Raw genomic sequence first — 15,225 nt, forward strand, 5'->3', positions numbered from 1 at the left:
TCCACCAAAACCAAAGAAGAACAATCACAAGAGGGTTGAGATGAGAAGCAAAAACCTTTGCATAAGAAAACCAAGAGAAAACAAGATAAGTTTGTCCACTTCGAGAAGGACAAGATCTCCCACAAGAAAATCCTAGAAAAGAGCAAGGAGGCTAAGGAGAAAATAAGAGAGAGAATACACTTTTCATAATGATCCCAACTAAACCCTAATGGCTCCCTTCATACCAACACACAATTTCTCCCTCCCCAAAATGCCCCCACTTAAGTGGATGGGGCCCCTTGGTCCAACCGGACCGCCCGCCCCTCTCCCCTCCGCCTGTAGACCCGCATGGGTCTAGGCCGGACCGGTTCAGGGTGAACCGGTCCATCAGAGACATGGGGAGGGCCAAGCACTTAGGAAAGGGGGAGCTATGGAGGAATAAGGGGAAATGGGGGAGATCATAAGGCGAGGAAGTTGAAGATGTCCATAGCCGAAGGGGATGATGTTTATGGGTGGAAAGACACTTCTCCGTCAATGGGCCAACGAAAGAGGAGAAACTAACAACGGCAGGCTTATGTTTGGAGTGAAAAGCATTGTCATGGTACCAATGAAGAGACTAGAGGAGACCTATCAGAAGCTAGGGAGAATTCAAGGATTACATAATAGAACATTTTCAAACCGACCGGGGAGGAGATTTTTATGAGCAATTCTTTGCTCTAGTGTAGGAGGGATCAATAGCAGACTACCATGAGCGGTTTAAGCACCTGACCAATAGGGTGGAGCGATTATCAGATAGTGTATTGGAGGGGAACTTCATGAAGGGGTTGAAGGCAGAGATCCTAGCGGCAGTGAAAATTCTGATGCCTCGTGACTTAGGGGAGGTCATGAAGTTAGCACAGCTAGTTGAAAATCATAGGAATCTAGAGAAGGGAGCCATGAGTAGCAGCATAGGAGGCACTTACAGGATGACGACCATCCATCTAGCACCTAAGGGTCTTGCAACAGGAGGAATTCGGGAGACCATCAGGGAGAAGACAATAGGAGAAACTTCAAGAGGCTGACAGAGAAGAAGATGCAGGAGAAGAGGTTAAAGGGTTGTGTTTCAGGTGTGATGAGAAGTATACTTGCAATGACCAAACTCTTCAAGTTCTCATCGTCTGTGATGACGAGGAAACTGAGGGAGGTGAGGTAGAGTTAGAGGAGGAGATGGAGGAGAAATTGCATTTGGATCTGGCCGAGGTTTCCCTGAACTCGGTGGTAGAATTCACTACTAATCATATCATGAAGGTAAAAGGGGGAGATAGAAGACATGGAGGTGGTGATGCTCATTGATAGTGGAGCTATCCAAAATTTCATTTTCACTCAAGTTGTCGACCAATTGGGAGTGAAATTGGTGGATACCGGGTGTTATGGGGTGATGATGGGTATGGGAAAGGTGGAGAAATGCCAGAGGATCTGTAGTGGAGTGCTATTGACTATCAAAGGGATTCATGTGAGGGAAGATTTTCTTGCACTGGAGTTAGGGAGTACAAATGTCATCCCGGAGATGAAGTGGCTACAGACCTTGGGAGATACCAAGGTTGATTGGGGAGCACTCGTGATGGAGTTGATGGTAGATGGGAGGAAGGTGGTGATAAGAGGAGATACAGGGCTATCCAAATCCATGGTTTCTCTTAAAACTATGATGAGGAATATACAAGTGGTGGGTGAAGTATTTTTGGTGGAGCTGCACAGTCTGGAGGGATCTAGAGTGGAGAAGGGAGGGGACATACCCCTCTCTATATAGCCGTTGATTCAGTAATTCCATGAGGTGTTTCAGTCACCTCAAGTTTTGCCACCGCCGAGGGAGTAGGAGCACGCCATCGCCTTGAGGGAAGGTGTGTCACCCATCATCGTCAAACCCTACCTATATCATCAATTTCAGAAAGATGAGATTGAGAAACTGATCTGTGAGATGCTGGAGGCAGGGATCATCAGGCCGAGTGTGAGTCCTTTCTCTAGTCTAGTCCTACTGTTCAAGAAGAAGGATGGGAGCTGGCGGTTTTGTGTGGATTATAGAGCTTTGAACAAGGAGACATTGCCGGATAAGTTTTCAATTCCTGTGATTGATGAGCTCTTGGATGAATTGATTGGGGCACTGATGTTCTCTAAATTAGATTTGAAGTCTGAGGCAGATATCTCCAAGAGAGCTTTCAGGACACACGAGGGGCATTATGAGTTTCTGGTAATGTCGTTTGGGCTTACCAACGTCCCTGCTACTTTCCAGTCTCTGATGAACAAGGTGTTTATATAGCATATCCGGAAGTTTGATTTGGTATTTTTTGATGACATACTGGTGTACAACAAAACTGAGTATAGGGAGCACTTGAAGATGGTCTTTGGAGTTATACAGGAACATTAGCTGAGGGCTAACCTGAAGAAGTGTTGTTTTGCCCGGACTAGTGTGGAGTATTTGAGACATATTGTATCCAAAGAAGAGGTGGCAATAGATCAGTCAAAAATTGAGGCTATGCTGAGGTGGCTGTCCTTACCTAAGAATCTGAAAGAGTTGAGGGGATTCTTAGGACGGAATGGTTACTATAGGAGGTTTGTGAAAGGATACAACACTATAGCATGGCTACTGACAGAGCAGCTGAAGAAAGATGTGTTCTTATGGGGAGATGCTGCTATAATAGCATTTGAGAGACTAAAGAAGGCTATAACTATTGTACCAGTCTTAGCTTTACCAAACTTCACTCAGGCTTTCATAATGGAGATGGATGCTTTCAGATACGGACTGGGGCAGTACTCATGCAGAATCACTGACTCATTGCCTTCTTCAGTCAGGTGTTGACAGCCAGAGCCAGGCTCAAATCAGTTTGTGAGAGGGAATTAATGACCATCGTCTTAGCCATCCAGAAGTGGCAACCCTACCTGTTAGGTAGGCACTTCATTGTCAGAACTGATTAGAGGATCTTGAAGTACTTATTAGAGCAGCGGATGGTGACTGAGGAGCATCAGATGTGGTTGTCCAAATTGTTGGGATATAATTTTGAAATAAAGTACATGCCATGAGTGGATAACAAGTCAGCAGATGCATTGTCTAGGTGTATGGGGGAGCTGCAGACAATGGCAGTATCAGTTCATTTGATGCTAGATTGGGAGGCCATCAGGGAGGAGAGCGACAAGGATGAGAAGTTGGGAAGGATCAGGGCCGACTTACTTAGGGAAGGGAGTAGCCACTTGTGGTACTCTTTGGAGGGGGAGAGGCTACTGTACAAGGGAAGGTTTGTGATGCCCAGAACATTAGTTCACATTCCACATTTTCTTCAGGAGTTCCATGGGAGTGTAGTTGGGGGTCACTTAGGGGTACATAAGAACTACATGAGGCTAACCTCGGAGTTGTACTTGAAGGGAATGTATAAGGATGTGGAGGAGATAGTGTCCCTATTAGGGCTATCAAAATCAGGTCACAGGTCCGGTTCGGGTCCACTGTTTGACTCGACCCGTTTTTGCAAACGGGTCAGTTTTTTGAACCCGAACCCAACCCGCTTCAGGTATGTTTTGCTAATTTTTTTATTTAATTCAATTTATTTAAATCTAAGTTAAATTAATGTAAGGTTTATTTCAATCAATTTAAAATAAATCAAGCTTAATTTAATTTGGGCAACAATGTTTATAATTTTTTGAAATATCATTTACTTATTTCATAACAATATTTTAAAACCCTCCTAAATTAATTAAAAATAGGTCAAACCGGGTCGATTTTGAGTTTCCGGGTCAACCCTAACTTGAACCCGAAATTTTCAAGTCGTGTTCGAATCGGGTTTTCGGGTCGGGTCAAATATTGACACCCCTAGTCCTGATGTGAGGTATGTCAGAGGAAATAATATTTGACCATGCCACCAGGAGGACTACTACAGTTGTTGGCTTTGCTAGGGCGAGTATGGGAGGAGATATCTATGGATTTCATAGATAGGTTGCCCCATTCAGAAGGTTTCACGGTGATCTTGGTAGTAGTGGATAGATTGAGCAAGTATGCTCACTTTGTTCCCCTACGACACCCTTACACGACAGCGATAGTAGCATCAGCCTTCATCAGAGAGGTATTCAGGCTGCACGGGGTACCAGAGGCGATAATATTCGATAGGGATAAAGTATTCCTCAGCCATTTTTGGATATAGCTATTCAGATTGCAGGGAACAGTGTTAAAAAGGAGCACCGCCTACCACCCACAGATGGATGACCAAACATAAGTGGTCAACCAGAGCTTGGAAACCTACCTGGCTACCTCAGATGCTTTGTGTCAAAGACACCCATGTTATGGGCCAAGTGATTATTATGGGCTGAGTATTGATATAACACCTCATATCATTCTGCTTCTCATATGTCCCAGTTCAAGGTGTTGTACGGAAGAGATCTACCCCACTTGGTGCATTTTGGGAGTAGAAGTACTCCAGTTTCTTCAGTGGAGAGTACTTGCAGGAGAGGGACATGATATTAGGGAGTTGAAGAGACATCTACTGAGAGCTCAACAGATTATGAAGAAACAAACAGATGGGCATAGTCAGGACATCCAGTTCGAAGTTAGGGAGATGGTGTTCTTGAAGCTTCGACCATAAAGATAAAAGACAGTCTCTAACTATAGGAACGAGAAGCTTGCTCCAAGTTATTTCAGACCTTATGAAGTTTTGGAGAAATTTGGAGCGATAGCATGTCGGCTAAAACTACCACCAACGTCGACTATACATCCGGTTTTCCATGTATCTCAGTTGAGAAGGACCATTGGAGATTATACAGCCAGCTCAGAGTTACCGATGACACTTACTGAGGATTTAGAGATGACTCTGGAACTCTTAGAGTTGATGGGGGTTCGCCAAAAAGAAGATGGAACTAAGGAAGTGCTGATCAAGGGGAATAATCTTCCTGACTACGATGCCATGTGGGAGCCATACAAGAGGGTGAAACATCAGTTTCCTTGTTTTCACCTTGAGGACAAGGTGATTCTTTTGGAGGGCGGTACTGTTAGACCGGTCCCTAGTGGACTAACCCATCCCCAACCAGCCTCTTTGAAGAGGCCGGTTCTTTGCTACAGGAGAGGGGCGGCGATATAAGGAGAGAGGAAGGAGTGGGGCCCAATAGGGATTCAAATTCAAAGTAATTGGAGGCAAAGGAGGGGGCGGCAAGAGCAAGGGAGTAATTTGGCTTTAAATATTTAATTGTATGTTTTAAGTATGGGAGGAGGGATTAGGGTTAGAGTTATGCTTTAATATTGTTCTCTTGGAGTTCTCTTTTGTGTGTTGGGCTTTAGACTCTTCGTCTAGAGATTGGGAGAGAATGATCCTCCTCTCGAATTGAGGATCAATTGTATCTTTGCTTCTATCTTATTTTGCTTTAGTTTCCATCATTCGAATTACTGTTTTGTTTGTTTCCACCATAAATCTTTTCATTTTTTCTCGTTGTTTTTACCGATTGTTGTTAGGATTGCTTCGAACTCAAGTATTCCCCTTAGGGTTACTTGTGAACTCATGTATTGCCTATCATAATCATCTTATTTAGACTATTGTACATGTACATAATATCTCCAAAGAAAAATCATTTGCATCTTCTCTAAAGCCTATGCACAGTTGAATGCCAATACAATAATAATACATAATAGTTATAAGTATTAGGTGTCACGTCCTAAGATCTAAATTGAAATAATTATCTATTTTATCTTTTAAATTATCAGCCAGAGCTTTTATGAATCATCAATATAAATCAATATATCCAACAAAAGTAAATCTATATATCATATATATCAAAATATAAAATTATATTCATTTCTCAAAATCATATTTATAATAACCAAGAGATCATTAGAATCAATAATTATCTCAAATTTTTTACTATAAAAAGAATAAACAAAATATAAAGCTAATAAAATGAGAAACTTGAAGATCTCAATCAACCTCACTCCACAGAGTCCTGGCCTGAAATTAATTAAATCATATATTGAGTTTACAAAACCTAACATAAACCAAACACTCACCAATTCAATGTAAGATTCAAAAATTAATATGCATGATCATCTCAATTTATAAAATCAATGACTTTTAATATAATCAATAATTAGTTGTCTATGGTACAAATCAAAATGACCAGTAACAAAATGTCAGAATTATTATGTTGAAATTCATAAATCAACAACAAAGCGAGAATGTAAATGCATCAGTAATCAATAAATCAGTACTGTAGGTAACAACACATCGATATTATAATAATTCAATTTTTATCATTCTATCAGTGAGGTGAATCAAGAACATACAAGAGTCATATCAGTATGCTATGAATAAGTAGTGCTAACATATGCTTAGTATAACAGTCTATGATATATATAATCATGAAACTATATATGTATGAACATGAATAAGAAATGCATGAGTCAATTATATGCTATCAATATCATATAGTTCAACGAATCTGGTCACCCATCTTTAATGTGGTATTTTCAACATCTATAATCCAAATTGTATGAGTTGGTCATTAATCATTATATGCTATCAATACATGCCGCAAATGGCTTAATGTATGAAATGCAACATGAAATGTTGAAATCTATAAAATACAGGAAAATCTATATACTAGACAATCACTTCAAAAAATCATTTTTTTTTTTCATTTTACTTGGTGAAATTCAATAATATTAAAGTCAAAATGTTCATATTAGTCATATCTATCATATACAAAAGGTTACATAGAAAGTGCAGTAAATAAGGAGAAAATGTATTTTTATCATTTTTGGGAATTAAATCAGTAGATATAAAATCATTGAAAATAAAAGTAGGTTTAGGTTGAAAACTACGATCAAAAGATTTTTCCTAACTGAAACAACGAATGAAAATGACGAAAACCCAAATTTCTCTCTCTTCCCTCTCTCCTCCACTACAAGCCACATGAATGAGAGAGGGAGGAATGGCTTAATGCTTTAGGTTTAGGAATTAATATATATAAAAGTACTATTTGTGGCCTAGCGCTGTGGTGCTCAAACATCATAGTACCGCATGTCAGTTCATGATGTTGTCACATTCGAAACCCTGACGCCGCCATGTTGAATTATTTTTAAATTTTTTTGAGACTAGGGCGCCAGAGCACCGAAATATCCAGCGCCACAGTGCTCCAGTTCAGAAATTTCATATTTTTAATTTTAAAATAATTTCATAATTATCAAGTTGTGACAATCTACCTACCTTGAAAAAATGTCGCCCTCAACATTTTAAAATGGCTTGTGAGGAATACTAACGTTATTATGAAATGAAGATAGGGTGCATGAAATTTGAAAAATGGCTTGTTTGTTAGATATTGTGTTCTTTTTCATGCTTGAATTAAGAGAATGCCCCCATGTCAGGAATTAGTTTAAATTAAATTTAAGTATGATTTTTTAGTTTTAATGAAATTTCAGGAGTAGCCGACTCCACGTAGTGGGATAAAGGCTTGTTTTTATTGCATGAAAGTCTAAGAATAAAGTTATTTATATAATTTTCTTTCATGAAAATTTAATTTGAATTCGATATTCTTACATATTCTATCTCGCTTTCTCATCAGGGACATCATCCCCTATTAAAATTCAAGGGTCAACTAATGCTGGACTAACACAATTATTAGTTATTTTCTGATCAGACCATCAACATGTGTTCATGTTTTCTGCATGTCAAAATAAATTTAAGCGTTCTTTAAAAATGTTTAATGTTTATGGTTATGTGATACAGAAGTACTACCTTTTTTTTGTTATCTTAAATATTTTAAGTATGCATGAAGAGACTTAGCTTATATACATGGTTTAATAGTATTGCATATGATCAGTTGATGAAGATTGAATCAAGAATTTGATTGCTTGAATTTTCTCCTCTCTCTATCTCTCTGGATCATGGACAATTTTCACTATTTCCTTTGAATTGCATGCTTGAGAAATGAGATGTTTTTAGTATTAGTTATAAAATTAAATAAAAGAATGCTACAAGATGGTAATTTTCTCTCTCTCCCTCATTCATTAAGAGGCTGACAAAGCTGTTGATTATTTAGCTTTGATCGTGTATATATTAAAAGAGAGTAAAGCCTTTTAGAGTCTTCCCCAATTAGGGAGATTTAGTGGCATTGTTCTTATAGGCAAGGCAAATTGAATTTGCGAAGCATTTGATTGAAGTTCTTATATTTTCTGTATTCCTCTTTACTGTTGTATGTGATTTAGTGGGCATGCTATTTGTTGGTATGGGGTTGGCTCCCTGGGGTTTTCATATGAATCACTGGAACGGTGCATTTTTCTTATATTGGTGTTGTTATAATGTCGTGTGTATTCTTAGGTCTGATTAGAGGCTTTGCAAAAGGATTGATTTTAAATTTGGGTTGAGCTAAGTTTACAATTTAGATGATTTTATTGCCTTTTTTCAGTCTTATTGATGGTCAGTGTTACTAATTACTATTCTTTGGATTATGCGGGCTTGTGTGGGCTAATGTCTTTCGTTTTGGGTGTTACCTCCATCATATGGCCTACTACTTTAATGTATTGTTCTACTTGTTTTGAGTTTGGGGCTTCGGTGGTTGTTGTATATTTGTGATTAAATCTTGTTGCATGGGATGCAGTGTTACTCTGGGTCAGTAGGTACTACATATTGTTGGCGGCTTGTAATCTTTTATTCTAGTTTTGATGAGTTGGTAGGCTAAGTAACTAGTGGTGTAGGAATGCTAATGATATGATTTTGAGTTCTTTTTTTTTGTGTTCAATTATTTTTTATTTGTTCTTTCTTACCTTCTCTAATAGGTGCTTCAACATTTCACAATTTATTGACTCATCTCTCGGTAACATATTGCATTAAGTTTGGTCTGTAATGGAGGGGATCATTCCCTTTCTTGTTGTCCCAACTCTGATGGTTGGCTTGCCTTTTCTTTTCTTATAATCTTGGTACCTTGGATATCAATAATATTAGCACTTATTCAGGCATGTGGTTTTTACATCATAATTTTTAAATGCACAACTCTGTCAAGGGCTACAAGTCCATCAATTAAACTCTAAATTATTTTGATAATTCTTGCCTTCTTAATTATAGTATTATACTATAATTATTGATCCCTTATAAATCTATTCCACTAATTTTTAAATTTTTGATCCTCATGTTCATTCAATGGATGTGCCTTGAGGCCTATATCTGGCCATGGAGTTTGGTTGCACATATGATTTCAATTTTTTCTTATTGGACAAAAATGATGCAGAGATCTTTAATTGTTTTATATATTTTTTTATCTACTCATAATTTGATTGGGGTACATCGGTAGCTCGATATAATGTTGGATCATTGTAGTAGGCTTGGGCTATGGAGGGTGCAACTATGATGGGAATATATATTTATCCATACAAATATGCATGGATGAATATCAATTTACACAATCTATATATCTATATACATCTATATATGCATATAAGAATGCATGAACTCACACACACGCATGCGCATGTGCATGCACTCATGAACAATGTTATGTTTGTGTTTGACCCATTTAAGTAAACAAGCTTGTAAAAATAGGCCGAGTTGGAGCTACTTGTCAAGTTGAACATGGTTGAACACAAACAATAAACTTTTTTGACAGCCTTACACCCACCATCACCTAAACCACCTACACAAGCCAAGGTTCTAGTTGGTAAGATCTTACGTGTTATTTTTTGAAAAATTGCACATATCAAGATAATTTTCTCTCTTATTTGACCTATTCCTTTCCATATTCTAGCACTAATTAAATCCACTAGGGTCTCACGACATTCCTTCATATCTGGTTTCCATTTCGGCTTCAAATAAGATTGATTTTGCAATATCTCCAACCATGTACCCTCCAAATCCCCTCAAGTTCCTTCACAATCTCCGTCTTAAAATAGCTAAAACCTTTCCATGCATACAAAATGACAATATGTTTCATGTTAATGGTCATGTAATAAGGATATATAATATCATTCTTTGTTAGTTTTACAGGTATATAGTAAGTGCATTTAATCTATATATATGGTTCTTTAATTTTGTATGTGATTTGTTGAAGAATATTGAATCAAGGGTCTGGTTGCTTGAATGCTCTCCTCTTCCTCTCTCTCAGTTGTGCGTTCTTCTCTCTTTTTTCCTTTGGGTGTACTCAATTTTTCAAGTTGCATTTGATCTTCATCACCACGCTTAATATACATATCATTCTTTGTTGAAGAATCATTTGTTTTAAGCATATTTTGACTATGTTTCATGTTAATGGTCATGTAATAAAGATATATAATATCATTCTTTGTTACTTTTACACATTTTAGGTATATATTAAGAGCATTTAATCTATATAAATGGTTCTTTAATTTTGTATGTGATTTGTTGAAGAATATTGAATCAAGGGTAAGGTTGCTTGAATGCTCTCCTTATGGTCTCTCTCAGTTTTGCGCTGTTCTCTGAACCTCTCTATATTTGCTTTCCCTCTTTACTCAAAAACCAAGGGATGCAGAATTATTTCGTAGAAGAAACAGGGAAAAAGTGCAAGAAAACCAAAAGAAAATGTGCAAAATAAGAAGATGAGTAAACCAATCATCCACATAAAGGTATGAATTCTAGTTATAATCACTCTACATCCATTTTCATACATCTCCTTATTTCCTAATAATCACCTCTCTTTATTTATCCATTCCTAGCTTTATGAACTTTGAAGAACATCAATAAATGGTTGAACCTCGAAAGCTTTGATCAAGTAATATTGAAAACCTAAATTTCATTAATTTATTTATAATTCTTCACCATTATCCATAAAGTTTCTATCTTTAAGCTATCCCCATATTACATTCCTATTATTGATTAAATTCTATCATAGAATTTAACGGATTTGAAGATTTTCCTCTATTGGGAACTTAAATCTTGAAACAAATAGCTAAATAGTTTATCCAGATTTAACAAATTTAATAGTTGTCATGCTGAATAATTTTCAGATTTTATTCCTCCCGAGATATACTAAATCATGAATTTCCAGGATTTACTATATCCTACTTGAATTAAATCTTACTTTAGCCAAACAGCCCCTAAACATGCCAATAAATTGTTCAGCACCTCTTGTTCAACAAACTGCCAAATTCTTGATGCCAACTCTTTTGTGAGGAGCCTTGCATCAGACTGAGCTAAAGATTCTGAATATTTTGTGCAGGTGACTCCAAAGGCTAATTTTCAAACTGACCTTGGACTGGACAGCTTAGACACCGTCGAGGTCGTTATGGCCCTTGAGGAAGAATTCGGCTTCGAGATTCCCGACAACGAAGCAGACAAGATTAGCTCGATCAATGACGCCGTCGACTTCATCGCCTCTCATCCTCAAGCAAAATGATGTCAAAGGTTGGAACTTCCTACTGATATTTCATCAATAATGTATTTCTTTGTCCCAAAACCAATTGGAGTATCAGACATGTTTGTGTCAAGGCATTGGCTAAACTTCAAAGGAGTTTCTCCACCCTAATTATTATATCTGGCAATTGTTTTATCATCAGCTTGTCACCATAGGCAAACATCTGTACTCCAAAGAGGACTTTTTTTTTTTTGTTTTCCTGTATCAAGAGTTTTTGGCTTTCATGCAAAACTTTCTCTTGCTTCTATTGCTTATTTTCTCCTAACAAATCTGAAGCTCATTTTTCCAATCATCAATCAGAGATGCTTGTGATCATTTTGCCTGAATGTCAGTTATTCTACATCTGCTTCATCAATCAAAAACAAATAATGGGATAATTTCATCTTAACACTCAAATTTTTCTTATTTATAGAACTGGCAATTTCCTTTTGTTTGTCAAATATCATAAATACTAAAATTTATAATAGAATTTGATTGTTATGTGCAAGCCTATCTAGTGAAATTAGGTGTAAATAAGTTGAGTTAATTTGGATATTTGTCTCATTGAGTTAAGTTTGTTAAGTTCTTATTGAAATTCAACTCATTAAAAAATTTATAGGCTCGGGCTCAACTTGAGTTTGACTTATTAAAAAATTTATAGGCTCGGGCTCAGCTTGAGCTTGACTCGATTGTTGAGCTTGATTTTTTTTAGGATTTAAAAAATTTTAATTTTTAAAAATTTATTTTTAATATAAATTAATTTAAAATATTAAAATATATTATATAATGTTAATTTAAATTTATTTTAAGTTAATTGTGTGGGTCAACAAGTTTTTGAGTTGAGTTAGGCTGAGTTCAAGCTTGTTTAATAAATGAGTTGAAGTATAATTTAAAGCTCAAACTCATGGTATGATAAGTTCTACTCTTGAGATCATTAACAGGAACTTGACCTACTTGACTCACTTATACTCACTCCTAAGTGAAATTGTAAAATCTCATACCCTATGACCTCATGCTTGCATCATTTTATGTAATATAAGGATTGAGCTCAAGCACAACATGATTAATATGATCAAGGGGTGTAAGTGAGTCAAGCCGACTCATGAGCCGACCACCTATTATGATCCATTATTTTATACACAAAGATTAATTAACATTAAACTAATCATTAGCGTTATAATCAACAACCTAATTAGCGCATAGCTATGAAGTAATGACCACTCTAATCGATTGGCAAATTGAACACTCCATTCCTTCACCAACTTTATTATTTTATAGTTTATAGTATGGTTAGAAGGCTGATTTAGGTTTCTTTTGGGATAGCTTTCGGACTGCTTAAAGCAACTTTCTAGTACAGAAAGATGTTTTAAGAAGCAGTAAAAAAACCGTCTCAAACGAAACATTATGTTTCATTTCGAACGACTTTCTTATTACTGTTTATTTTTTAGAATAATTATTTTTAAACTAGAAAATTTTTAACTAAAAATTTGATTTAAAAAATAACAAAAAAGTTGTCCAAACCAAAGCCTTAATTAGTCCGCCATTCATTAATGATAGCTTAAGCATTCATTAAATTGATCTTTAGTCCATTCATCATGCATGCTTCAAGTTCAAGCTTAAAAGTCTTAGTAATGTGCTTATTACAAGAAGCCCAATCAAATATTTGAAAGAAACCTCAAAGCTAAAGTACCTTCTTCTATCATTAAAAATTGCTAAGTCAAATTTAAAAAGAAAAATAAATAAATAAAAATTTATATTGCTTCATCAGCAAAATATAATAGTAATCATAAAATAATTTGATGATTTAACAAACCAACAAATGGAGTATTTTCTATATAAAAACAAGTGATTAATGAACAAAAAAAAGTGAAAATATTCGAATTTAAATTTGATAAGATCCGAATTTATTTTGAGAGAAAAACAATATAAATTTTGATTGATTAATTACATATTAAATTTATTTTAAAATAATAAATATCATAAAATATAGGTGACTAATGATTGTATGATGATCATGACTTGAAAGCCTTAAAATCATGTGAAATTATTTTATGTGGTCACCAAAGGCGAATCAGGACAGGTCATGTCACTTTTTAGCTGTGTACCACTGTATACAAGATGATGTGGCACATCTGATTCACCTTCGAACAGTCTCGTGACCGCTCAGAATAATTTCTCCAAAATCACAAGGTTATAAGTGAAATAAATTTTATTTTTTCTATATGTTCATATGTCATTAGTCTCATTGATACCCTTCTCAATAACAAGATCTCATCACAACCTCTTTTATTTCTTCATCATCAATATCTTTACAAGCCTAGAAACACCAATGCTTGGAAACATAATGAATTGATACTTTAAGAAATAGATAATTTTAAATCAAAGACATTTAAATATACTAGTTTCAAAGACATTTAATGAATTGATACTTTAAGAAATAGATAATTTTAAATCAAAGACATTTAAATATACTAGTTTCAAGTATTTTCTATCCATGTAAATATACTTACCTTAACTAGTTTAATTTTAATTAACTGTTAAATAGTTAATTAATGGTTAATTAACTAATTAGTTAGCTAATTAAGAGGAGCCCTTATATATAAGAGGGAGAAAAATAAATTTAGGTGATTGAAATCTGGAGAGCGTTCGAACTCCGCAAGCAATAATTTTTTTCTTGCAGTAAAAAAGATGTTTTTTTTCCCTTATGTGGTCTTCTCCTTCCTCCTCTCCTGACTGATTTTCACCTGCAGCATGCGTGTAAATCCTCTCTTATTTAAACAAGCTCGGAACTCCCATTCCCTCCACTCTTCCCAACCTTAATTCCCCTCCACCTCCACATGCATTCCCCTCCCTTCTCCAGCACCGCCGCCGTCCCCGGCGACGACGAGATCGCGTTCCAACTACTGCCCATAATCCGCGTTTACAAAAGCGGCCGCGTGGAACGCCTGTGCGGCACCAGCACCATTCCCGCCTCCTTCGACCCCACGACCAATGTCTCCTCCAAAGATATCATCATCAACAGCGAAATCTCTGCTCGCCTCTATATCCCAACCACCACCGCCGCATCACTCCAAAAGCTCCCCATTCTCGTCTACTTCCACGGCGGCGCCTTCTTAATCGAATCAGCCTTCTCCCCAACATATCACCCCCACCTCAACAACCTCGCCTCCTTCGGCCAACTCCTCGCCGTCTCAATCAACTACCGCCTCGCCCCGGAAAACCCTCTTCCCGTCGCCTACCACGATTCCTGGGCCGGCTTACAATGGGTGATCTCTCGGGCCGACCCGTGGCTTTCCGAACGCGGGGATTTTAGCCGGATTTACATAGCGGGGGATAGCGCGGGGGCGAACATCGCGCATCAGATGGCGGTGCGGGCGGGGGCGGAGGGGGTGAAGATGATCAAAGGGATGGCTTTGGTGGACGCCTATTTCTGGGGAGAAGAGCCGGTGGGTTCGGAGGATAGAGATATCGGGTTTCGGGCCGACATGGAACGGATGTGGCGGTTTCTTTGCCCGGGAACGAGCGGGCTGGATGACCCGAGAATGAACCCGGTGGCGGATGCGGCGCCGGGTTTGGCCGGACTGGGGTGCGAGCGGGTGCTTGTGGTGGTGGCGGAGAAGGATGTGCTGTGGAGCAGAGGAAAGCTTTACTACGACAAGCTGAAGTCGAGCGGGTGGAGCGGTGAGGTTCAGCTTATTGATACGCCCGACGCCGAACACGATTTTCATATCTTTGAGCCGCACACGGAGAAGGCGTTGGCCGTTACGAAGCAGTTGGCCGCTTTCTTCGTCTGATTATGGAACGACTTTTAAAAAACTGTTTTAATAAATAAATAAAAACTGTCATACGGTTTTCTTACTAATATATATTTCTAATTCATTATGAACTAGCTCTCTAATGAGCCAA

At 37.4% G+C, this 15,225-nt stretch overlaps 2 protein-coding genes across 2 annotated transcripts in view; both read left to right on the forward strand.

Moving 5' to 3' along the window:
* LOC110114489 (acyl carrier protein 2, mitochondrial) overlaps positions 1 to 11,605 on the forward strand; it is a 35,220-nt gene extending 23,615 nt beyond the window's left edge. The window contains exon 2 of the mRNA XM_020847387.2: positions 11,146 to 11,605. Coding sequence (XP_020703046.1) covers positions 11,146 to 11,322 — 177 coding nt within the window. The 3' untranslated portion in view covers positions 11,323 to 11,605. The remainder of the gene's footprint in view (positions 1 to 11,145) is intronic.
* Positions 11,606 to 14,156: 2,551 nt separating this feature from the next.
* On the forward strand, positions 14,157 to 15,115 carry LOC110114493 (probable carboxylesterase 2). Its single transcript, XM_020847392.2, has one exon. It carries the CDS (start codon positions 14,157 to 14,159, stop codon positions 15,111 to 15,113), a length of 957 nt encoding a protein of 318 aa, XP_020703051.1. The 3' UTR covers positions 15,114 to 15,115.
* The last annotated feature ends 110 nt before the right edge of the window (positions 15,116 to 15,225 follow it).

The sequence above is a fragment of the Dendrobium catenatum genome, unplaced genomic scaffold, assembly GCF_001605985.2.
Source record: "Dendrobium catenatum unplaced genomic scaffold, ASM160598v2 fragScaff_scaffold_1608, whole genome shotgun sequence".
Classification (NCBI taxonomy): domain Eukaryota; kingdom Viridiplantae; phylum Streptophyta; class Magnoliopsida; order Asparagales; family Orchidaceae; genus Dendrobium; species Dendrobium catenatum.